Raw genomic sequence first — 26,290 nt, forward strand, 5'->3', positions numbered from 1 at the left:
AAAAACGTTTGGTTTTTGATTGAAACTACTTTTTTTTTATTTTGATTGTAAAACCTTTTTTTGTTTTGGATTAACATCTTTACATTTTTTATTATATTGGAAAATATTTTTTGAATTGTTTTTAGATATATATATTTTTTTAATCTTGTGTATATTTTTTTTACTGTCAAGTAATTTTTTTTGATCCAATTACCTTTTTTTTAATTGAAAATATTTGTTTTAATTTCCCACAATCCTGGAAAAATCTTTGTACACAAAAATGTTAACGTCTCTGAACATGTCTCTCTTCTCTCCGCAGAGCTTCAAAGTTCCTCGTGTGGAAACCCTGGCGTTCCGCCCAAAGCGGTGCTCAGTGGTGGCGGTCGCTTCGCAGTCGGTGACCGAGTACGCTACAGTTGCGTTCCGGGTTACGTCTTAGACGGTCACGAGACGCTGACCTGCATCACTAACACAGAGAACACTGCCGTCTGGGACTTCCCTGCTCCCATCTGTCGAGGTACTGATCACCTTCTTGTTTGTGCTTAAGTGTGTGTGTGTGTGAGAGTTGCTCTTTCAAGACGAAATACACACAAAGTATCAACTAAAGAATCTCAATTGAAAGAGTAGATCATAAGAGTTTTTGGAAGAAATATACAGGTATATTTATGTATTTATCTGACTGAGACAGACAGACTTATCTAATGATGAAGCTTCATGAAACACTGAACCTTTTCTCAGTGTCCACTAGATGTCACTCTCAGCTCTATGACCTTTTGCTTTAACAGATATTCTATTCAAACTGAGGGAGACACCTACTGATCTCTAGAAACAGGTTGATGCTTCATGAAGCTTCGTCATCCCATTACTGTTGACAAAGTATACTTGCAGGTATTGATTTACCAGCCCGTACATATGATTAATATGTATATTATTTCTAATGAGTTCAACCATCTATTATTGATAAACAACATTGTAAAAATAAACGTATTACCGTAATTACGTGGCCATTATGACGTCAGAAGTAGGAATTACATTTTGTATTGATTTATATTATCCATTACTGGTCTTTAAAGATTAAGATGGTGTTTGTTTGCAAGTATGTATTGACCCTTAATTTAGATTTAAGTAAACAAAACATAGAATCCCATTCAATTATATTTATAGAATTCTATTGTATATATATTTTTTATATCATATCTTATTATTATATATTATTATATTTTTGTTTTAATTGTCCTGCTTTTGTCATTTTTGTGAGTATTTATTGCCTCTCAAAAGTCTGAAATAAACCTAAAAAACAACAGAAAATTGGGGAAAAGAAAGTTTTTTATGTGCAAGTTTAACATTTTTAAAAGCAATATAAAATATCATCCAATTATATATTTACAATTTTTTTTTCAATTATTTTTGTATTTATTCTCAAACATTTAAGTCAAAGTTAAAAAAACAAACAAAAAAACAAACATGTTTTTAAATGTAATATAAAATACCTTACAATTATATTTATTCTAATTGTATTTTTCAAGTATTATTAAAGTTTATTATATATTTTATTAAAAAAAAAAAACAACGTAATAAAATGTTTTTTGTTTCAGGACATTTTTTTTCCATTATATCTACATATATTTAAAAAATAATAATATTGCTATTATATCATATTAAAAAAACAAAAACAGAAGGAAAAGTTTAAAATGCACTTAAACAATAATTGAAATTGAGCATATGTACCTCGATTTTATTTGACATTTATTTTTTTTGTTTGTTTTTCTATTATATTTAAGCTTTTGGCCCCTTTCATTTATTTTCTTAACGGCCCCTCACGACTGTCACTGTTTTCAATGTGGCCCCTGAGAAAATATATTTGCTGCAGTGGTTAAAAGTGAATATACAGTATTTGTTTAATCGTTCTGATCAAACTTTCATTTATAATTTGAGTATAAAAGTCGTAAGAAACAAGTTAAACATACACTTTTTTAATTTTGCTTTAGTGTGATTTTAATTTCTCTCCAGACATCAGAAGACATTAAACTTAATGATTATATCCGAGGTTCATGACGTCTCTCCTTGAGTCGATGAATGCGATCCGCGGTCACGTAGAACCCCATCCTTACTTAACCCCACACGGGTCCTAAACAACATAAATGACCCGGCGTGCCGAGGTCAGTCGTTTACTCCCCAGATTTGTTGTCGGACTCGACTGCATCTCGGTTGATAAGCAACAGCGAGTCATTCATCCAGAAGACGAACATGCTTTAACACAGAGGAGGCACTCACTCACCGAGGGACCCCGAGGATCACCTCACCCTCGGGAGAGAGTTGTGTGTACATTAAAGCGGGGAAATGTGTACTTGTTAGGGACGTGAGCGCCGGTAATAAACCAGAGCGATAACCACGGACCACCTCCGAAGGAAGGCAATTACACATACGTCCCATCCTTTAGAGAGCGACCTCCATCACCGTGATGGAAAAGTCCATATAATCCATGGAAGCTGATGGAGATTAATAAACATCAACAAATACAATTACAGCTTTGTAATACCTCAACGTTAGATATAGTGAAGTGGATGAATATTCTCAGCCTTTAACCGGGTCAAGTTAAAGGTTTATGTTCAGTTGGTTAATGCAATTACTTTTTATTGTCCTTTTGATTCACTGGAAATGAACGGAATTTGTTGCTGAAGCCCAGTAAACTCAACGATGTAACAACAAACCGGACAAATCACTGTGATAGAACTCACAACAAAACTACACAATAAAAAAAAAGTGTTCTTGTGTTTTTACATTATTGTTAGCTTAGCATGATTAGCGTTAGCGTTGTTTAATCATCTAACATCCTGATACTCCTTTAAAAGGCAACAAATGTGTTGATTTAAGTGTCTATTAAATAGATGTTGGACTCTTTAGTATCATCAGTGTGTGTCTGTTGTACAAAACTCTCTTTTCATTTTAATAATTACATTAGAAAACGATCTTACGCTCCGCCCACTGAAAACACTTTTTCACTTTTCTGGAGATGAAATCTTGTTTACCATAGCCACAACCACTCGGCTGTGATTGGTCAAGCATGGAGGTTTGTCACTGCGCGCAATGAATCGAGGAAGTTTCCACCTCCAGGAGACTCGTTGTATAAACAAAGCTGGGAGTGACTACATCTAGCTGGAGGAGGAGTGATGCCATTATTACATCATAATGAACTCCGCTCTCGTTACCCCTCTTTTGCCCAGATTCCAGAGGAACTTTGTCTTAGATTGTACACTTATTAAGAAAATACATAATGGTATTTTCAAGAATACCATTATACGGCATCCGTTGTTAACAGTTTTTCCTTATAGGTCCAATTGTCTTTAGCTGGCTGCTCCTCATTATTATGTAAGATCATGGTATTTTCTAGTGTTTTTTTCTTGTTTTTTTTAATGAAAGTAACATACACTTCTTGCACGTGAATCCACCAAGATTAAGTTAAACAGTAACTGTTGTCCAAGTTTTTAGAAGCATTTTCTCTGGATCTGTTTGAGTTGGTGAGCCGCCAATAAGAACAAAGCGTCGGTAGGAATACAAATTTGTCTAATAAGGCCAAACTTACTTCTTATTGGAGCCTTTTATCTCGACTTTATCTCGCCCCAAAACTGTCTTGTGTTCTTCGGTGAGCCGACGGACCGAACGATTCATCAGATCTTATTATTCATTGCATTACTATGTAGTTTTGACTTCACAACACAGACTTCCATCAAAGTACATTTCTGAAAATATATATATTTTTAGTCACAACCCATTGAGCTGCATTCAAAGACACGATGAACCCACTCTTCCTTCTAAAATGGAGGCCAACGTCTTCCTACACAAGACGTTCACCGCGCGATGAACTGCAATTTGGGTCTCGGGAGCGAACAAGAAACACCAGATGAAAGAGCAGGGGCGAGTCAGATGACGGGGAAATGGCAGCTTGTCAGTGCAGGATTAGCAATGTCTCTGTCACCATGTCGCGCCGGGCTAAGAGGAGCTAAGCAACGGTGACGCTCGTAGCGACCAGGGAAGACGTTTTCACGACTTCCACACCTCCTTTTCCACACTCATCCTTCCGATCTCGAGACGTACTGGTCGCTATCACTCATTCAACCATGTGACTCTTTAGATTTGAGTGCATTTAATGGTCAATATTGCTCATTTTAATTCCATATTTGATCCAAAACGTAGTTATTTTAATGAAAAACTCAGCCTGTCTTTTTTTTTTTTAGCTCCGCTGATCCCAGAAAAGTTAATGAACCGAATATGATGAAGTTTAACTTCCCAAGTTGAACGTGATTGTGGAATACTTTAGATCTGGTTGCCAAAGAGAGGGAAATAAGTAGTGCAGCCAACACACACAGTATTAGTCTGACAGAGAGAAGGCAAGCTGTGCACGACTACTTTACATTTCAAATGCATGCTGGGAAACCAGACAACCAAGGTAAATAATAGAAGGAAAGAAACAGAAAAAAAATGTGTTGACTTAAAACTAGCCCCATTTATACTTTTTTTTTTTTTCATTGTCTTTTATTATTAATTTTAAATATAAAAATAGTTTAGCGTTAATGGCTCAAAAATGGGTATAAAAGTAAAAAAAGTATAAAAGTATAAAAAGAATGACGCAAAATAGATTTTTTAAATTTCCTCCAACCTCAGACCGTCGTACTGCGTAAATAAATACATATTTTATGAATATTTATATACCTCGTTCATGGTTCAAAAAATGTCTGAATCATTATTACCATCATCTGACTATGTTTAGGAAAGACAATGATCTTAAATCTGGAACCAAAAGGTACTTGAAGTATAACTTGAACAAATGATGATAAATATGTGAAATAAAATATTTGAATTAAAACGTATAAAAATCACTGATAATTGTGTTTTTAGTCATAACTGAAGAAGAAGTCTTGACAAGTTATCTCTTATTGTTGTAGGCTATCGTTTAATGTAATGGTTTTTAACCCTAGAGTTATCTCTGGGTCAAGGGCTGGGAAAAACAAATGTGTTTGAGGTATCCCTTGTATTGCATCAAAGGTCAAGGTGATAACCTCTCAAAAGTAATGCTGTTAATGTCATAATCTGAAGTACATGTATTGCCATTGTAAGCGAAGGGTTCCACCAACTACAGGTTTTCTTCTGGAACAGTAATGGAAACATGTTTCGGGAAACAAAACAAAAACGGGGATAAAAATGCAATTGAACTGTTTACAAAGTGCAGAAAGTGTGTACATGTGTACCGTTGCAGTACTTTTTAGTTGATGAGTCTTTTTGCTGAGTTATACAAGCTAAAATACAAATTATTCAGTAAATATTTAATATATTTTAATTCTTATTAAGGGTCTAAGTTATGGAAATAATATCAATAAATTAAATGAATACATAGGTTAATGATGGTTGAAATAGACACTTGTGTGTTGTCAGCAGCAATTGATCAACAGTGATTTTGAGCGCTTAAAAAATGTGGTTTAGTGACAGAATAAATTGATTTGTGTGAACAATTACGATTTGAAATTTGACAACGTAACACGTTGACATGATAATGACACATACATACAATTTAAACAGAATTATACAGTTATTATAAATTATATTATTAATATAAAATACATAATATGTCTTAGCAATAACACTTTGAATAGGACAAAAAGCCTATTATATTGATACATTTAAGTACACACAGCATGACTCCTTTTATAGTAGTGCTTTATATACTAAACTGCCGGTGCAGAAAAATAAAAATGACCTAAATGTCTTCAACGTTGACTGATACGTTCATGAATGCATGTATTATAAATGGTTTTAGAATCACACAGATAGAAAATATCTTCATGAATATTCACGGATGAGGCGAATATAAATACCAGCGTGAAGACGGAACAATCCAGTGATGAATAGCATCATGTTTGACTCCTATATGGTTCGAAGCACAGGCGGGTGGAATATTAATAATGACAGCTTTGAACTTCTGGATGTTTTATGTTGATTGACTTGTGTTGAAATGTTCTTTGCAGCTGATTGACAGTAAAATAACGGAAAATAAACAGACATCAAAACTGAAAAAGGGACTAAAGCATTATGTACAATTGTACTGGCTGAAGTATACGACCACAGTACTGTGATTTTGATCTTTAGTCAACATGTCATGGAAAAGGTTTTTAATTTTCTATGTCTCTATGTCCAGAAAAAAAACGTTGTTTTTTCCCATCCTCCTCTCTTATATGAAAAGAATGATATGAAAGTGAAATTAAGACGATATTTATTATATTAGGGTTTGAAAACAGTTACAGTTTAATTAACTAAAAACTTGTTTCGATTTCTGACCCTACTTTTAACCTTTTATTAAGAAAAAAATAAGTACTTTCAGCCGATAATTCAAAACTCTTCAGCGAGAATTATGATCTGCTCTAGTAAGAGAACTCACATTTACCCGATCCTTTAAACTCTTGTGAACCTGGTCTGTGAAAGGCGCTTTATAAATAAAAAATACTTATTTAATGTGCTGATGAAGCTTCGGAAAGTCGTGTCTTATTTTTGGAGTAGCGGGCGCCCTTGGTTCAAAAATTTTGAAAATAAATAATAATTGAATAGCTGTTCAAAAGTAATGATGTATTGATGACGCTTTATGAAAGTCAGTAGATGGCGCTCTCTGCTCTATAGTGCTTTAAACAGCTATTCTATTGACAGTGAGGGCGCCCCCTGCTGAGCTCCAAATAAATAGGGCATTGCTTCGTAAAGCTTAATCAGCCCATCACAGACTGACATTTTTTTTAAATTATTATAGTCACATTGAACGCAACAGGTTTCATGAATGAGTTGTCACTCATTTTTATATCACAAATATAACTTCACCGTTTTCCCTCTAATTTTTAAGGGAAATGAAAATGATAATTTATATTATTTAGTGTGGAGAAACATGATGGGACCCTCGGTATTATACACAGTATATCAGTTTTTAGTTCGCATTATTACTCATTAACCGGAATTAGAGCACAAATGATTTACCTATAAAGATGTCGGTGTTTAAGATAAGATAAGGGACAATGATATGTATGCCACAAGTTTTACAGAGACTGATACGAGTATAACTGATGTAGAAGTAAATTACTTTGTTGTGTTTAATGTACGACAAAATACAATATGGAGATTAGGGGTGTTCAAAAATGTTGAAACTGCGACATATCACATTATTCTTTATCACAAAATATTTGACAGCTTTGTATCAAGTCAGTTCAGGATTAACAGTTCAATTAAGTATGTTTTAATACAAAATAATTCTACTTCGTGTTTACTAATTTTTATTAACGTGCAAATATTCACGGCTTTTATTTCATTTTTGTGTTGCAACTAAACCCTTCGGTCGGTAGATGGCAGCAGTCATTACGTCCTTCGCAGCTGAAGGAACAATGAAATCCAAAAACATCCAATAGATGACTGAGGACAAGAGGATACAGTCGACTCCAGCAGCTTTTAAAGCTGACGTTTGGACATATTTTGGTTTGAAAACAAATGAAAGCAGTTGTGTAAATTCTGCAACACCAGAGTCAAGTACTCGACAATACTACAAATATATCCTTGTTACTACAGTATCGCGTTACAGTATACGTATTGTGTAAGTAATGATATAGATATATATATATATATATATATATATATAACTATATAACCCTAAGGAATAAATTAAACAATCATGATGAATTAATTGTTACCAAGGTTTCAAGCTAACTTCCGACTGTCATCATATATAATTGAACCCAACTTTAACAGATTCCAACACTTCTCCTTTTGTCACGATCTGACCCCGATCTATTTAAAATTCCAGCCTGATGTTGCGATGAAAGATAACCACGGACCGACACAGTCGTCGCACACGGGAGGTCAGTTTTGTGCGCGACCCGATCCAATTATCATCAGAAATCAATGGCTGTGGCTTTAATACCAGGGGTCAAAGTTATCGTTCCGTTCGCTCGGCTAAGATCACACAGTCCTCGTCCGAGCACCTCACAGATGCTTCAACATGCTCGTGAATTGTCTTGTTTGAGAAATATGTGTAACAATTTCTTTCGCCGATGCAATCACACGTTTTAAAACGCTTCTTTTCTCACCGAGTAGTCGTGAAGCGCGTCGCCGTTAAGATCGGCAACACCTCCGCGTAACACCTTAAATTTTGAATGAGGAAAAATGAGAACGACGGGAAACATATGTGCTCGACAGCCGACAGATAACGGCACATTAATTACGGAGCAACAGGAGTTTTCATTAATGCTGCACGTAAATGAGCTGCAGCCCTTATCGCGTGTCTTATTAAACCTCAATCAACAGCGAGTTATCGAGAAAATGAAGAGGAAACATGTTGAAGTCTCTCCTCTGTGGAACAATAGAAACAGCAATTACAAGTCAGAATCCACATGTGTTGATTATTTTACTAGCTGCAATACCTGGTGTAGTTAAATGAATGAAATCATCCTTGTTTTTAGTAAATATAGTATGAATTTAATTAAATTTGGACCTATTTGATTTTCAGGGGGGACTTCCGCCCCCATTCCACCCCCCTAACAATTAGAAAAGGCTCTATTAAAAAGGTACTATTATGGTTTTAATTTAAACAAAATTTGCCAATTTAGAATTTTTGCTGGGTTTTTACTGCCCTCCCTTATGTCCCCCTTTCCTTTGGCCAAATGGAGTGCGATACCCCTGAAACATTGTGGGTGTCCTTAACCTTTTTCTACCCCCTTACTTCAACCGTTAACCTGAGATTTTGGAGATTGTATCAACTAAGTATTATATCCAAATGTCGTCAAAATTGCACATGTTTCCAAGTAATTTTGTCCTCATCAAAATAGGACATATTGGAATTTCATAAAAGCTTACTGCCTCCTTTATTCAACCCCCTTATAGTAGCCAATAAGTAGTTTATATTCTCTAAATATCTCTAAGTGCGTATGTTACAAATATGATTTATATTTAATAAAAATTGGGATTTTTTTATTTTCTTGGGGGTCATCTCCCCCCTTCCAATGAACAGAAAAAAATCTCTCTTAGTATGTTATACATGTGATTTTGATATAATCAAAACTGGACATTAAATCAAAATTGGATTTTTTTTTTTTTATGGGGGGTCCTTGACCTGATGGAGTTGCCCTTACCCCTTAAAACTTGAACTGAAAGATCAGTATCTGCATTATCATTTTTTTAATAATGTTGTCAAAATAGAACATGTTTTAATTATCAAGGGGGGGGGTTTACCCCCCTTATTCCGCCCCCTTACAACAACTAAAAGCCCGGGAAATATATTTTAATTTATTTCTAATAAGGTTTACGTCCGTTCCTGAAACCTTCACTGAGAAGTAAATACATGATCATATTGTCATTATTCAAATGGGACATATTTCAATTCTTAAGGGGGTCTTTTGCCCCCTTATTCCACCGGAAGGTTCTGCAATTCTGGAAATATCTTCAAATTAGTACTTCTTTACGTATGGATTACATCTTGTTGTTATGTTTGAATTATCATGGGGGTCTTTTGCCGACGTTGTGCCCCCTTTTCTTGGACCTAATGGAGTTACCTTACCCCTAAAAGTTTTACAGATACAGTATATACACAATGTTTTTTCATCATCAATAAAGCAAATCTAAGGTTATTTACAATAAATTCTCACAGGGGTCTTCTGCCCCCTTATTCCGCCCCCTTACAACATTCGAATTGTTCTAAAATGATGGAAATATCTTCAGCTAAGTATGTAATACTTTAATACTGTAAAGTTTTCGAATTTAGACATCTTAAAATTTTAATAGTTGTCTTCTGCCCCCCTTGTGCCCCTTTACTTTACTTGATTGAGTTGCGATCCCCTTAAAAACCTTCAATGAGAGTTCAGTAGTCTACTTTTCGGTTATTTTTCGTAAAATCTTTTTTTTTTTTTTTTTTACTTTCTTAAGGACTTTAGGACTAGTATGACACACACTCAAAATGTCTTTTTTTGTGTGTGTTCTGTGTGCGTTTTTCCAGCAACAATCCTGTCCAAGACAAAGCCTTGACTGGATATATACATATATATATTATAATTTTCTCATTTCCAATCCTTTCAAGCACACACACACGCACACAGTGGAAGTGTGTGTGTGTGTGTGTGTGTGTGTGTGTGTGTGTGTGTGTGTGTGTGTGTGTGTGTGTGTGTGTGTGTGTGTGTGTGTGGGTGTGGGTGTGGGTGTGTGTGTGTGTAAGCACCTCAACTGTCTCATTATTATCTTGGTAATAGTTCCCCGATGGATGTAAAGCTGTGCTGATCCAAGCAGCTGGAGACTCGCACAGACAGACGCACAAACTCTTTACAGTTACATTTCCAGGTATAGAGACGGGACTTATCCGACGACCATATGCTCCCGCCACCGCGAGGAAAAAAAAACTGGGATTCATTGAATTATTTAAAACCTGGTCTGAACCCGCTCTCCTCCCTCTGACACGGGTGACAGCTGCTCTTTGAACAGAGGGGGATGAAATAATTATGACTAAACATTGACTAAACTTCTTGAAGCGCTGTCACCAGAGCTTCTAATAAAGTCCGATGACGACAAAGTAGAAAGAAAAAAAAGAGGTGCTTTTCAACTCTCCGGCAAAACAACCTATCAGGATAACGAATTATTCTCCACGTGGAAGGTAATTACCGTGTTAATTATGCCTCCGCATATGCAACAGCGTGAGGCGAATGTTTTCAGGCTTGTCCGTCTAATGCGCCCTGGAGGAAACCTGGTCGCCTGCAGGGACGTCCTTCAGGCGTGTGACGGGTTGATTTGTGATGATAGGTTACGGAAAATATATCATGACAACCTTTACGGTATAGAAAATCCAATTAAATGTGTTTTTTTGTAAACGTGTTAATTGAATTTAACTGTCAGGTATCCGGATTATAAAACCTAATAATAACGATTAATGTTGAATGTACATTCACACAGCATATGGGATTATGAGTACAGTCTACCCACATTTTGACGCATTTTTGTGAACCAAATAAAATTGGTTTGATTAAGTAAAACTTGAATAAATACATAAGTTGAACCAGATGAGTGCACTGTTGATTTTTGAGAAAATTTAAGGATTTTTTAGTGTCCAAAAAATACGGTATTTTATTTCATTGTTTTAATTCAATTCTAATTTAATCCAATTAATATGATAATTTAATTCTTAATAAATGTAATAGGGGCGTAGTTGTGATGCTGAACTTGATGGACTGGAATAAATAAAATACATAACATATACAACAAATATAATTCAAATTTGATTGTATTGAATTATGAATTTCTAATCTATGTTCTTAATGATTTTACTTTCAATGACTTTAGGTGAAATACAAATTAATTTTAAATTATGTCTCTGGTCACCCTAGTGTTTGGAATAACGTAACTACACGTCAAAGTTCTTTTTATTTGACTTCACGTACATTCATTTACAAAACAAGATTCATACTCTTCTGGTTTTATCTTTTATTTTGGTAACAAAACTACAAAAATATATATATATATTTTAGACTCATTGTTGTAAAGCAGTTTAGTGGTCATGTGACTCTGGATGGGTAACATAGTGAAGATTATTGTTAAATTAACAAATAAATCATGACTATTTCGATACAAATCCAATCATTATAGAAAATTTGTAAGGAAAATAATAGTGTTAGAATGTTACTTATTGTTGCTTTAATGTCTTTTTTTTATCTTTTATGACTTATTAACTTGACTTATGTATTTATTAATAACCCAAATAAGCATATTGTTAAAACATAAAATGTTTGTGGGTGTTTTATCCCCAGTTTTTTTATTACATTTTTGTATTTCAAGTGTATTTCTTGCTTTTTACTGTTGGACATATTTGACATACGTGTAGAAAAGACTGTTCCACCACCGGAGCGCCTCTTCCTGTCTTATTTATAACATTATAATAGGGCGGCATATTTAAAACACTGCGTTCACGGTAATTAAGCTCCCACAGCACGGCTGTCTCGCCCTCTCTCCCACAGATCAATGTACTAGTCTTGTAGTGACACTTGAAGTACTCTTATCTCTCCTCTGCAGACTTCTACCTTGTAGCCTCGGCACCAATCACGACTCCAGCCTCTTCTTTCACACACATACACACCTTCCTCCTGTTTTTTTTTTTTTTTACCCTCTTCCCTTTTTCCTGTCACTGCATTCCTCTTACTCTGCATATTTTTTTTTTTTCATTTCCCATTACGCTGATGCTGATGATGGATGCTGCTCGAATTCTCGCTTAACATTGACGTACGAGGCGTCTGAACGACTCGTCTACAAGTCGTCCAAGTGCTCACATTTGAGCGTCGGAGACAAATTTAACTGAAACCTATTACCTTGACATCTTGCCAAAGAGAGTTCACTTTTTCTTTCCTGTCGTTCTTAAAGCTTCATTTATTCTGTCAGAATGTGTAAAAAAAACAACAACTAAAAGTCGTTTTCAAGTCAGAGCGTGAAATATCTTTCTAGCGAAATTAATTATATTACAGCGATTCTATGCGATTTTAATTCGAGCGACGCTAGTGGACTTCAGTGGACGGGAGACCACATTTCCCATGAGCACTTGCCAAACGTCGAAAAAAGTCGGCATGTCCCGGTTTGCAACAGTTGGACGAATTTTCTGTTTCCAGACTTCTATTGTCTGAATGAACGATGGATACTGATGGGGTAATGAATCAGATTGTTGATAATGAAATATGATTTGACGGCTTTGTAAATTACATAACTTTAACTTTGTTACCACAACCAGCGCCATATGTAGCATGTTCACACCATCCCCAAGAACTTTTACAGTCAAAATAAAAACCACACAAAACACCTTAAGTCACGGTATATGAGTCTTTCAACTAGTTTGTAATATAAACAGTAATAATGTATTATATAAGGTGTTATGTTGAAAAAAAACTAAAATTGAAAGTGAGATACAAGTCCTGTGGCATAAGTAAGATGTCACGAAGATTGTCGAAATTCAAAGTATGTTCTAAAGACAGAAAAACAAACGCGGAAATTGGAAGTAATACAACATATAAAACAGGAAAGTGTCAACTATAAGACAATGTTTTTTATCACCAAACAATGAATTTCATTGAGCACTTCAAACTCTTTTGGTTTCTAATTTTGAAGTTCTTTCTGTTACAAATAATAGATGGATAGATGGATGGATGGATGGATGGATCGATGTTTAGATAGATAAAAAATAATTTTTGATCCTTCTGGAGGTCGCCTTCGAGAAGATAATCTGAATAAAATAAGTTATAGATTTGGACTTTAACAGAACAACTAAATTACCATCACATTTATTTTAGAGTTGTCATTTCCAACCAAACATTTTGGTAACACCGTGGAGGCCATTTTAGATGGATGTCCAACCAAACTTTTCGGTGGAAGGTAGAAGTTTGGGTATTTCTTGGTGAGTTAATGAAGTGGAGAAATGGAACTTGTGACTGACAGACTTCATGATATTCTTGCATCACTTTACTTGTCTGAGGACAGCACAGAGCTGCTGGATTTCCAAAAGTCTGCTCATCCGCTGCTACTGTTACCGAGTCCATTTTTTTTTTACAATGGATTTTTTAAGTTTTATGGTGCATTTGACCACTAAATATCTTGCATTTAATTATATTTTAGCTCTGGTTGATAATTGAGTGTAGTCTATAGATATAAATGAAGAGTTGTAAAACTAAGAAAAAGCAAGAGACTATAAAAAAAAAAAATGAAAATCTAACTTCGATAATACGTGGATACACAGATGATATTTGTTGAAAAGTACTTCTGTATTTATACCCCACATTCACCAATCATACTTAAATAACTATATGACCTGTAAGTTTTTTGTTGTTTGCGATTTCCCTTTTTTTTTTTTAGCATTTCAAATGCCGTTAATAACAATGAACTCAACAGGCCAGCAGGTGGCGTAAGTGTGTCCCCGAACTGTATATAAAGATAACACTGAGGGGAAAAAAAAGCAAAAATGTAAAGAACGAAGGTTGAACACTGAACAAGAAGGATCTGTCTCGCCTGCAGTTCATACAGAACTCTGAAGCAAGAATTCTGACCTGCTCTAGTAGAAGAACTCACATTTACCAGAACTTTAAAACTCTTCACTGGCTGCCAGTTTCTTTCAAGCTCAACTTAAAAAATCTGGTTCTAAATATATATATATATATTAACTAACTTACTTACTGGAAAAAACTAAATAAAATACTGATAACTAAGAATTAAAAGTCTATTCATTTATAGAAAATATATCTTTAAATGACCCGAAATTTTCAATATGTCCACAAACACCCTTACAGTGGTTCATCGAGTAGTGTATACTATAAATGTTATAAATATGAGAATTATTAGTGCTACATGGCCTATCATTGGGCTGTTACGTTGCCATGGAAACTGAAGCCCATTTAAGAACGCCGGGGCCATTACCCGACTCATACCTGTCTCTCACGCCGTCAGACACTTTTGTCCTACCCTGCTCACTTTCCGTCCGTCTGTCAATGCTTTTAACAGGTTACTGCTCAGGTAGCATGTCGGGCTTCGGCGGGCACACGAGGTGATGTGTAACAGACGGATTTTGGCGGCGGTGCTGGTGGGGGGTGCTGTCTGCCGCAGCCGGGTAGACAGTTTAATCCGATAGAAACAAAGAGACGCTGACGGAGGACGTGACACGAGGAAGCAGAGTGAACAAGGCTGTCGAGGCTTCGTTAAAGGTCGACTAATGTGTTGATTTAAGTGTTTCTTAAATAGATGTTTGACCTCTATTGTATCATCAGTGTCTGTCTGTACAAAACTCTCTTTTCATTGAAATATTGACATTAGAAAATCATCTTAAGCTCCGCCCATTGAACACACTTTTTCAGAGAAGAAATCTTCTTACTATAACCATGCCCACACTACTCTGATTGGTCAAACATAAACGGTTTGTCACCGCGCATCATCAATCCCAGAAGTTTCCTCCTCCAAGGGACTTGTTGTATAAACAAAACGGGGCATTATCACAGCTGGCTGGTGGAGGAGTGAAGCCATTATTACGTCATAATTGACTCCGCTCTCGTATCCTCTTGTTCGCCCAGATTACAGACATGGGAGAATGATGTTTTTTTTTTTTTTTTCTATTTTCCGGAGGAGAAGTTTCCGACAAACTTTATAAAGTAATTTAATAAGTTCAAAACATGGTCATGATGATGGACTTCCTGCATCTAGGAAAGGAAGACTTCAACATTTTAGTGAGTCGGGAGAGTTGGGTTTGAAAAAAGGCCAATAATTGGAAATTCTTGTTGAAATCTCCTCACATTTTCAACAGAATAATGAGAAACGGATCACCATTTTATGTTTTATTCTTGTTCTATTTTCCAGAGAAGTAACTTTATAACTTGTCTTCTTCATCATGTCAACGCAGAATTCTTGATGTTTTGTCGTCTGTTTTCATAGCCTGAACGTAGCGTTTTATTAACAGTTGTTTTTCGGGATACATAAAACTTTATTTCGAGGAATCTGCGTTTTTCAACTTTTTCTCCTCACAAACTTCTTCAGGCTTCCTCAACCTACTCTTCAAATGTTGAAATGGATCTTTTGAGCCCTGCATTGCCAGCCTCCCTCTATAACATGTTGGTTCCAAGTCCAAATTTGTTTGCCAGTTCGTGAAGTTTTTCCAAATCTTTCATTTGGAGGCTGAACAGTCTTGGACGACTGTGTTCCGAGAATAGTCTAAGACACAAAATTACTTCTCTTTTAGAGCCTACAGAACAAACAAAAGAAAACAATAATTAATATCAAATATGAATCTGTTTTTTATCATTTCTGGAAGAAATTCAAGGTTTTATAACAATAATTGCCAAAATAGTTGGCTTAGGAAATGATATCTATTTTTGGGACACCCTGTAAAACATGATATTTTAGTCAACAGGAATGTTGAGTTTGACCCTCATGTTTGTCTCTTTTTTAAAATCTTTTTGAAATATAGTTGATTCTTAGAATATTCAGAGGTTGTTTATCATCGAGGAGTTGGCTTCGTGGATTAGCTTTGGAGCCTCAGGGTTTGATGATCCAGAATCGTGTCAGTATTTCCTGACGCGACTGGTCTTAATAGACCCACAAAGCTTCCCAACCGGAGGCAGAGGTTCTCTAGAACGATGCTCACTGCTCATAAAGTTTCAGCATTACAGTCTTTTTTTTTCCTTCCCTCCTGCTAACAATATCACAACCTGACATGATGTGTTTTGGTGAGTTGACTTTACTACACACATGTTGCTCAGTAAAATATGGCCAGAAGGAAAATGTTTGTGATTCCCAATCCTTTGTTCCAACCTGTTCATCTGGAAAATAAGAAGATACAATCCCTTTCAAATGAGTTTCCTTGGGCTTGTTTGCAACATAAAGTTAAGCTCATTTCACTTCCTCGAATGCGTTGTGGGCGACTGTTTCTTTACTTAAACATCTCATGTCAGAAGACCTCGGGGCCACATCTGGCCCGACAAGTCACGTTACTATTAAGCAGGTCTACTGTATTGTTCGAATGGGGAGCACCGTTTACAAGTCGCCCTATTAATAAACAGATCCATTTAACATACACATATTTTTTAAACATTTTGTTCTACTGTGAGAGTGCGAATTCATGGTTTACTCCTGACTATGAAGACTTGCAGTGGCTCACAAGAGTCGCACTAAAACATGTTTAATTATGTTTGTGTATTCCATATAAACAGCACAACCTCAATTAATACATAAGGCGCACCCTGTTGATTTTTGAAAGAAAATAAAAGATATTCTGAAAAAATACGATAAGTTCATGTTGATATTTTGATCTATAAAGATCTTGTTAAGAGACTTTAAATTAAAGCAATCTGTGTTGATGGACAGGAATTCACATTTTTCACTCACATGTTTCAAATGTTGAAGTTTTCAATAAAAAGTTTGGAAAAACTTCACGAACTGGGAACAAATTTGGACATTTTAAAGAGGGAGGCTGTTTACGCAGGGATAAAAGATCTGGTAGAACCGTTGTCAACGTTTGAAGTGAAGGTCGAAGACGTTGTTGTTGGAAATATTCTTGTGAAGCCTGAAGAAGTTTGTGAGGAGAACAAGTTTCAAAAACACAGATTCCTCGAAAGAGTTTTATTTATCCTGAAGTAACAATTGTGGATTAAACTCTACGTCTGCAGTTTGTTAAGGCTATAAAAAGATACGAAAAATGAAAACCTCAAGAATCCTGATATTTTACTATTACTCTTCCGGATAAGAAAAACAATAAAAACAATAAATATAAAATATTGATCCGTTTCTATTTATTCTGTGGTGTCCATTATTATTTAATAATGGCTTGACTCCTCCTCCAGATGTAATAACGCCCCGCTTTGTTTATACAACGAGTCCTTTGGAGGTGGAGACTTCCGGGATCGATGACTAATGGTGACAAACCGATGCTTGACCAATCACAGCAGTAGGGAGTGGTTATGGTAAACAAGATTTAATCTCCAGATTTCATCCAATAAAAACAATTTCCCGGAGGAGACCTCCAGAGGGATCAATAAAGTTGTATCTATCCATCTAATGTCAATATTTCAATTAAAAGAGAGTGTTGTACATACAAACACACACTGATGATACAATAGAGTCCAACATCTATTTAGAACACACTTATATCAACATATTGGTTGACCTTTAACCTTGACTTTGAGATCAATATCATGATCTAAATAACCCTCCAGACAGTTTGCTAAATAAACCCATTGCTTGGTTTGCAATAGTAACGGTTAACCTGTAGAAATGCATACCTGAAAACTTGTTTTTTCCATAACAAAACAACATATATATATATATATATATATATATATATTTATTTTCCATGTTGCTGTCATTTTCCAATGCGTATTTGTTGCGTCTGACGTCTCAACGAGATGTTTAATATTATAGACACGTGTGAGCTCGGCTGATACTTGCACATGATTTACCTAATCTGTCTGGATGTGTGTGTGTGTGTCACTTGATCAGAGATTCATGCAGGTTGTTCTTCTGAGTGAGTGTGTGTGTGTGTGTGTGTGTGTGTGTGTGCAGAGGGTGTGTAGCTCTTCCCCCCAAAGTTCCCCCTGGGACGCCCCTGAATGACAGCTCTATCCCCGGTTGTCATGGTGATGATGATGGATGTGTTTAGGGATTCTATCTGCATGGGTTCTACAGTTTTAGCATAAAGATGGTTTGTATCTGAGAGCGCCTGACTAAAGGATAACAGAAACAAAAAACTTCGTCAGGTTTTGTGACATTTTTAAAAAGTGTTGATGACACATTAGGGGAGTTTGGGATGTTAAGGGAAGCAGAAAATAAACCAGAAATCCTGATATGCCAGAGATAAAATTGTTAAAAAATAAATAAATAAAATGGCTCGTCCTTGGCAGGTGATGAAACACGGGGGATATTTCAGAATTTTAAGTATCCCTCACCTGTAGTGCAGAATTTTAACTGCCCGGACTGAGTCATCCAAAAGTTCCAATCTTTTTCTGGCTTTTTCAAAATCAAAGCGGAGCTAAAGGTCTGACCACCGGTGGGTGCAGAGGCATGAGACGCATCAGAAACCAGGCAAAGTTTAAACAAAAAAAAAAATCATCTTTTTGTAAAGCGGTTTCTCTTTCCACTGTCACACTTTACGTGCAAGGCTCGTAGAAAGAAGAGATCATTCCTTTCTTTTTTTTTAAAAACGTAGAACATCACGACCAAAACTCAAATGTCAGTAGAAGAGTCCAGGGCTCGTTTCAAACAATTGTTATTCAACACGTGACTGACATTTGTGGATTAGTTTAAATAAAAATAATATATTTGTGTTTTTTTCAACAGTATTAATGTACTAGGGCAGCATTTTAAATGCTTATACAAATGTTTCACAGAATGATGAAGCCTATATACATATCGTTTCATGCACAAAAATACATCATTGATAAAATTAGATTAAAAAAGTTTAATTAACAGAAAAGTTGAATTAATATTTATTGTCATTTAATATAACAAAATGCAATTATCCTAACTTGAGGAGCAATAATCTGTTTAATTCGTTTAGACATCATTAAGTGCTATTTGGTAAAAGGATGTATTTCAAGGTAAAAACATCATTTTTTTTTGCAAAAAGACTACTTTGTGACCACGGAATAATCATACACAAAGCGCTAAAACAATCAAAACAATATATCTATCATTAGAGCCGGGGTCTAAGTCTGGATCATATCACTGATGGAAGGAGAAGACCATGAATAGATCTGAAAGTAAGAACCATCATTTTAAAATGGATCCTGAAAGAAACTGGCAGCCAGTGAAGAGTTTTAAGGATTGGGGAAATGTAAATTCTCCTACTAGAGCTATTGATATATATGGAAAATAACCAAGTGAAAATTGAATTGCCAAATGCGGAATTGAACCAGCATCTTGGAATACTAGAGTATAATAGCTATCTGTGCTAGTGATGATATGGGAGTAGATTGTAACAGATCAATTACATCATTTGTATTTGGTGGTGACACATTACTGTAATTATTTTTGTGATTTCCGATTCTCCATATAAAGATGCTTATCTCTTTGGAAAATAAAAGGCCTTTTGTCAGGAAAGAAATCCCTCTGGTAACCAAGCCAAAATATTTCGGGAACATTACTTCATATTCCTAATGTTGGTCATTGCAACAGTAAATGCTCCCTCCGGTGCCGAACATACGCGTAACAATTTTTCCCAAATGCCGGCCAAGCGAGTCCAGAAAGCAGATAATGAATCTCACATTTCTCCTCTCGCTCATCAGTCCACCAACCGTCTCCTCCAGAACCATGTTCGATGCCAAGAGCGTCTGTCAGGCCATCAAAATAATCGCATTTCTCGGGACCGTCCCATGTGTACCTCATACATCTTCATAATTATTAATAATGGAGCAATCCAATTTCCCTCTTTTAATGAAGAGCCCACCACCAGCAGCGAGAAATGAACCCCCCACCTACTGTCTCATTCACCCCTGGAGCTCACCTGGAGCACCTTTGGGGACGTCAATCCTGTCAACATAGTACGATGAGCTTCTTCGGTCCCGCGTGTCTCAGCGTATTTGTTTTAAAGACGTACGACTCAGCTGAACTAAGGCACCTCTAACAATGGAGCATGTGATCCGTAGAACCCTCGTAGGACCTGACATACATGGAGATAACATTCCTGCCTTTAATATGAAAAGCACAGGCCACATTTGGGGGACACCGCTATATATGTGTGAAGGACGATAAATGCCTTATATTAAACGTATAAATATGTAAGAAAATGTATGAATAAATACATATCTGCATCACGTTAAGATAAAAATAATAATAATACATTCGTGGAAAATTATAATGAGTTGCTAATAATCGATCCCGTACATCTGGGTCCAGAGGCAAGTACTGAGCCACATGAACTGGTGCTATGACTATGACAACTTATCAAGTTTGTTTGCTAAGATTTCAGAAAAGATTATTCCACTCGTGCAGCGTTGATGGTCTATACCAGTTGCTGCAGGAGCGATAGATTTGAGATCGACATCGATTGCTTTAGTTTGTTTCACGTGTTTATCCAATCACTGCCTTAGACTGATGTTTGACCCGCCCACTTAATTTACATACGGAAAACAAAATGTCAAAATATGTATCTACCTAAATAAATAAATAAATAAAATAAAAAATTTATGAATAAAAGCCAAAATGTATAAATGCCAAAATGTGTATTTATATGTAAATTAGCTCTATTCTTTGACAAAACTTAAATTAGAAGTTATATTTTTTATTTGACATATTGATATTGATCCAAACATTCATTTATACATGAATACATTTTGTTAAGTATGTATACATTTATTTATACATTAGTCTTTATTAATACATAAACCATTTATCGTCCTTCATATCTCTGAGGGATGTATCAACATTATACCATTGGAAATGACTTGACAGGAATGTCAGCATAAGACTTCTAGAGCAAGATGTGGGAAAAAATAAATCCACATTTTTAAAAATCAAAACATTGTACATGAAAGGATGTCTCTACTTTTCAAGGAACTTTTAGCAATTCAAATACATGATGATAAGTCTTGATCAGTCATTGGCTGATGAAGCTTCAACACATCCTATCTTAGAGCTGGTTAAATATGTTGGTGCAAATCAATATAATCTAGAGCAAAGAGTGCCATCTAGTGGGCGCTGGAAGTAAAGGCAATGGTTCATAAAGCTTCACCAATAGTCTAATATAAAATCTAGCTATAAAATGTACTGGTTCTCTTACTAACCTACAGAGATCTCCGTAGAAGGTTTTGTGTCTTGCAAAACCGGGTACTTGAGCTAGTATTTAAAATATACAGTATCTCAAATGTTTTTTTCTAAAGAAAACATCTACAAACCAAGTGTGGTAGATCATTCATTCATTTATTTCTTTTTTTATTTCTGTTCCGCCTAATTCCTCACAAGGGTCTCAGGGGTGCTTTCCCAGTTCTTTTGGGTGAGAGTCAGGGGAAACATACCTCTGTTTGTTTTTTGAACTGTGGGAGGAAACCGGAGTGCCCGGAGTTAACCCCAGAAACACGGGTAGAACATTCAAACACCACATTAGAGAGGTACAAGTTGTCCCCCTCCCGACCTGGAAGTGAACCGTCAAACTCCATGCTGTGAGGAGATCGCACTGACCGCTGCGTAAACGCAACATAGGATTCTGCTCCTCGTCTCTGCTAAACCTGCCTCTTTGTTTCCTTCCATGCAACTTTGCACAATCTCTCTCTTTGAAATCTTCACGCCCTTTTTTTTCTGTGCCTCACCATAACAGTGTCAGAACAGAATAAGAGAATGAATAAAATAAAATGCAACATAAGCAATAAAAAAACAGAACCAAACAGTGAGGCAGTTTCAATAATACTATTTTATCATCTAGCACTCAAGAAATTGTAAAAAAAAAGAAAATGATTAGAAGAAAACAACGAAATTATAGATGGATAGACTTAGACTTAGACTGCACTTTATTGATCCCTTTGAGATGACACTCTCAGGGAAATTTCTGTTTTCCCTGAGAGTGTCATCTCAAAGGGATCAATAAAGATAGATAGATGGATAGATGGATGGATAGATAGATAAACTGTATTAACTCCTCTGGAGGTCTTGTTTTTCCAGCACACATAAAAACAAGAACACAGTTCAATGGAAAGAACAAAGTGCAAGATGACAAAATCGTTTAAAGAACATAGATCAAAGACAAATAACACAAAGAAAATGATACAAAGATTAACATAGAATATCATCTTTTCACATTCTTTCAACTCCTGCCCCTAAACTCTGAATGAATGGGTCCCTGAGTCTATTAGTGTTGCATCATGGGAGGCGCATTCGTGCTCCAACTGCTTCTCTGCTCACTGATGACAGTGTTCAGAGGATGATGTCATCATCCATGATGGACAGTAGTTTGATCAAATGATCTCCTCCCTGCAACTGTGTTTATGTCCCCAGCAGTGATTTCAATAAATGGAAAACATCAACTTAATCAACGTAGCGACGTTTTCTAATTCACTACTGAAGCGACACAATAACATTTGCCAAACCAAATTTCACTTTCACATTCCACAGTCACTTCCGCACACTTGACAGGTGTTTTTCAGTCCGAGGAGACCATAGCAAATATGATTTGGAGAGGAAACAAACGCGTAGATTTAGTCACTACGTCGACAAATTTAATTCATTTTCAAACATCATTGAAGCTGTGAAGTGAAAGAAACACCGTTTTCTACAGTGGAAGTCGCATCACAGTCTCAGGATGGTGAATTCAGTCGGCTTCATATACATAAATGTAATTTCACACAACACCCCACACGTCAAAATCCAGTTGTCCATATTCCTTCCCCCCCCCACCCACCCTCCCTTAAATAGTCCCATATCCCCGGGGACACACCGCACACGCATGATTTGCTTGTTTAGTGGGGCCACAGGACAACCATTTAGTTCGACCAGTTTTTTTTTTTTTTTGTCTTTCTCTGCAGCACATTTCAATTTGCATGAGTAGAACAACACGATATACACGGAGCAGACATGGCTGTGGGTGTGTGAGGATGAGGGTCCATGACAAGTGAGTTAGTGTCTGTCGTCTCTATCAGCAGTCGGCATGCATTACCGTCGCACTCGTAATGTAACCGGAAATCCACGCTGTTCACTTTGGCATGACAGAGACAAACAAAAAAGTACTTTGCAAAAAAAAAAAAAAACACCCCACATGACCAGGAGGATTATGAGAAAAAAAAAGAAACATTTTAATGCAATGACTTTTAAATTACACTGTCAACCTGCCGCCAATCTTTCAAGGGAATATCTATGAAAATCCTGTTAGCCCTTTTTTTTATATTATTTTATGGATTTTTGAACAGTGTGTGTTGCATCAGGTCCGGACATGTTGGGGAAACTTAAATCCCTGGAGGCGATTAATGTTTAAAACATAAATATAGGCATGCATTGAATAAGATATTAGAGATGTATGTGCAAAGCTCTCGGAGGACCACTTTAGCTTTATAAATAATTCATACTTAATAACTCAAGAGCACACTCAGGGGGGGGGGGGGCTACTTCACAGACATACATGCGAACACCTGGGCCGTTTTTATTTTACTGTATCAGCTCAAAATATATGCTATAGATGAGCATCACTTCTATGATGGTATTAGGAACACAAAAGAGCGTATAGTATGCAGACAGAGGATGTTCAAATATTTAAGGTTGCGGCTTCGCTATAGAATACATTTGTTAGGGATGGAAATATTACATGTATGTCTGTTAAAATGTCAATCTCATAGATTATTATTTTAACAGTATTTATCTATTAAGACTAGAGATGTGTTGATGAGGCTTCATGCAACAGTTGATGAGGTATCAAGATACAGTGTCTTCATTTTGAAAGACCACTAGATGTCACTCTCAGGTTAACAATCTTTGAATTTATCTACTAATTCAATAAAACCTGGCATCGTTTGCAAACTGTTTCATGAAATGTCATCAACACATCATTAATTAAAACAGTGTTTTAAAACATTTTACAAATGTTTGCTTCAACGATGAAGGCAAAATATGTGAATGCACTAGCTATAATAAACTAGCTTGCTGAAAATAGCAGCCGTTGATAAGGTTTGATAGTTGTTTTTTGACAATCATGAGACTCACAGGAACCTGAAATCAGAACTTTGTTTTTTTGTTTGGTTCTGGATCAGTCCTGGTCCCTTTGACTGTAAAAAAAAAAAAAACTCTGAGAATATGTTAACAAATGCTCCACTACTGTTTAAGCGCTTTGTGACCCTGGTCTGGAAAAGCGCTATATAAATAAGAAATTACTTACTTACTGACCACCATTTGAAACAGTTTCCTGCCTTTGTAGCATGTAAGCAGTTAATCTTCTGCTTAAAAAACAATCTTAATTTAATTTTGTTTGGAACAATTTCTCATGTTGAGGCTTCAATACAAGAGGGACGATACAGAGGAGCAATATGGACGTATTTGGAGGATTATAAATGCGTCTTTTTGGGTGAAGATAAGTGGGCGCCAATCGTAACCGTCATATGAAGATACATTTTTGCCTGTAACTCTGAAAATTCTTCTGACCCAAAACCGACCTGAATGTGACTATAAAACGAGTGAATTTAGAATTTTCGGAGCACATTCACTTTAAATAAGAATCAAAATATGAACTTGCTCGGTCTCTTCTGCCCCTTTAGTCACTTAAAATTAACAACAAAAAAAAGTGCAAAAATTCCTGACATATCCCCTCAGTTGGTATATTATAGGTAGAACTTTATTATACATTTGGTTTACATTTTATGTTAATGTTAAACAAGCAGTGAAAAAATACAGACAGTTAATGTCGGTAATGTTTTTAGTCATTGCTTTTCATCTGCCAACTTTTACTACGCTTTCAGGAGTGTTTTTAGCAAACCTTCAAGTGGAAAAATGCAGTGAAATGATCACCTCAGTACAGAGTACGCTGTCAAATTAGTTTCGTTGTATTATTCAGATTGTGACCTTTTGAGGATTGAGAAAAGGCTGATTTCTTCACTGATCTTGTGTCATACAAGCGCCCTTCAGGATATCGCAGCGTCCAACACAAGGATGAATATGAATTGACTTCCAAGTATAAGCTTGAAGCAAGATAAACACAATTTTAACAATAGTCAACAACTTTATGGAACACATACACATCCTCACACGTGAACTTGACCTTACGTTGCAAAAAGAACAAGTTTAAAAGCGTTGCAATAAAACTTTGGTGAAAATGAAAAACCATGCGATGCCTTCAACCTCCTACATATGCATCTATATATCTATATATATATTTTAATCTGTTATGATTCCTAAGTTCCAGCACCAACAAGCCTGGCAGCCATGCATCCGGATGTGAACACACTCTTTTTTCTTTTTTTTTGTCAACGTTTTGTTTCTTCATATTTCCACGCGGCATGTAGCTTCTGGACAAAGGGGAATTTGTTTTCCATGGCAACCACACCAGCGAGATTCATTCTCCAATAAAAAAAAGCATCCAATTTTCCGCTTTATATAAAACCCAAAATAGCTGCTCAGGTTCTAAAGAATGTCCTTTTTACAGGTGGAACATAATGGATATTTTTTGGTATTTCTACATTACGGTGATTAAATATAACAGAACGTTTTGGCTCTTTTTTATTTTCGTGTGAAGTGCGAATCAAATTTAAAAATATTAAAAGTATATTTATCTATATCATTTTTAATGAGGATACATTTAAGTAAAAAAACAATAAACTTAATAATGTTAATCTTCAATAGACATTATATTAGCTTTGACATTTTTCTCCCTTTATTTCCACTGTCCATAAAAGTGGTTTCAATAAGGAAACTTACGTTTTACAAGTAAATAAATGTTAAGTAAGTAAGTAAATCATTTTTATTTGTATAGCGCTTTTCCAGACCAGGGTCACAAAGAGCTTTAACAATCAAAACAATATTCAATAAAGTATATACTTTAAAGATCAAGATAAAACTGTTAACACAACAGGAGTTCCAGAAAATCAAGGAAAAGCCTGAACAAATAAAACGTCTTAGATGTATCTTGAAGGAGTCAAAGTGGTGTCAGCCAATCATTTACTATTATGTATATCTTATCATTTTTGGACGAATCTGCATCGTGATACAAGCAAACTCCTCGTCCATTTAATCCCAGAAAGCACTCTTGAAAAAAAAAAAAAAAAATAAACCTCAATCAAGATCACATTGAATACAAGTGCCGATTAGGGGAAGAAATTGAAACTGACCATCA

At 35.8% G+C, this 26,290-nt stretch overlaps 1 protein-coding gene across 2 annotated transcripts in view; it reads left to right on the forward strand.

The window, feature by feature from the left end:
• csmd3b (CUB and Sushi multiple domains 3b) overlaps positions 1–26,290 on the forward strand; it is a 463,847-nt gene that overhangs the window by 189,975 nt on the left and 247,582 nt on the right. For both annotated transcript variants that reach the window (XM_087786440.1, XM_087786441.1), the window contains exon 4: positions 299–496. In XM_087786440.1, the coding sequence (XP_087642566.1) occupies positions 299–496 (198 nt within the window). The remainder of the gene's footprint in view (positions 1–298; positions 497–26,290) is intronic.

This window comes from Callionymus lyra, chromosome 3 (assembly GCF_982586985.1).
Source record: "Callionymus lyra chromosome 3, fCalLyr1.hap1.1, whole genome shotgun sequence".
In the NCBI taxonomy this organism is placed as follows: Eukaryota; Metazoa; Chordata; class Actinopteri; order Syngnathiformes; family Callionymidae; genus Callionymus; species Callionymus lyra.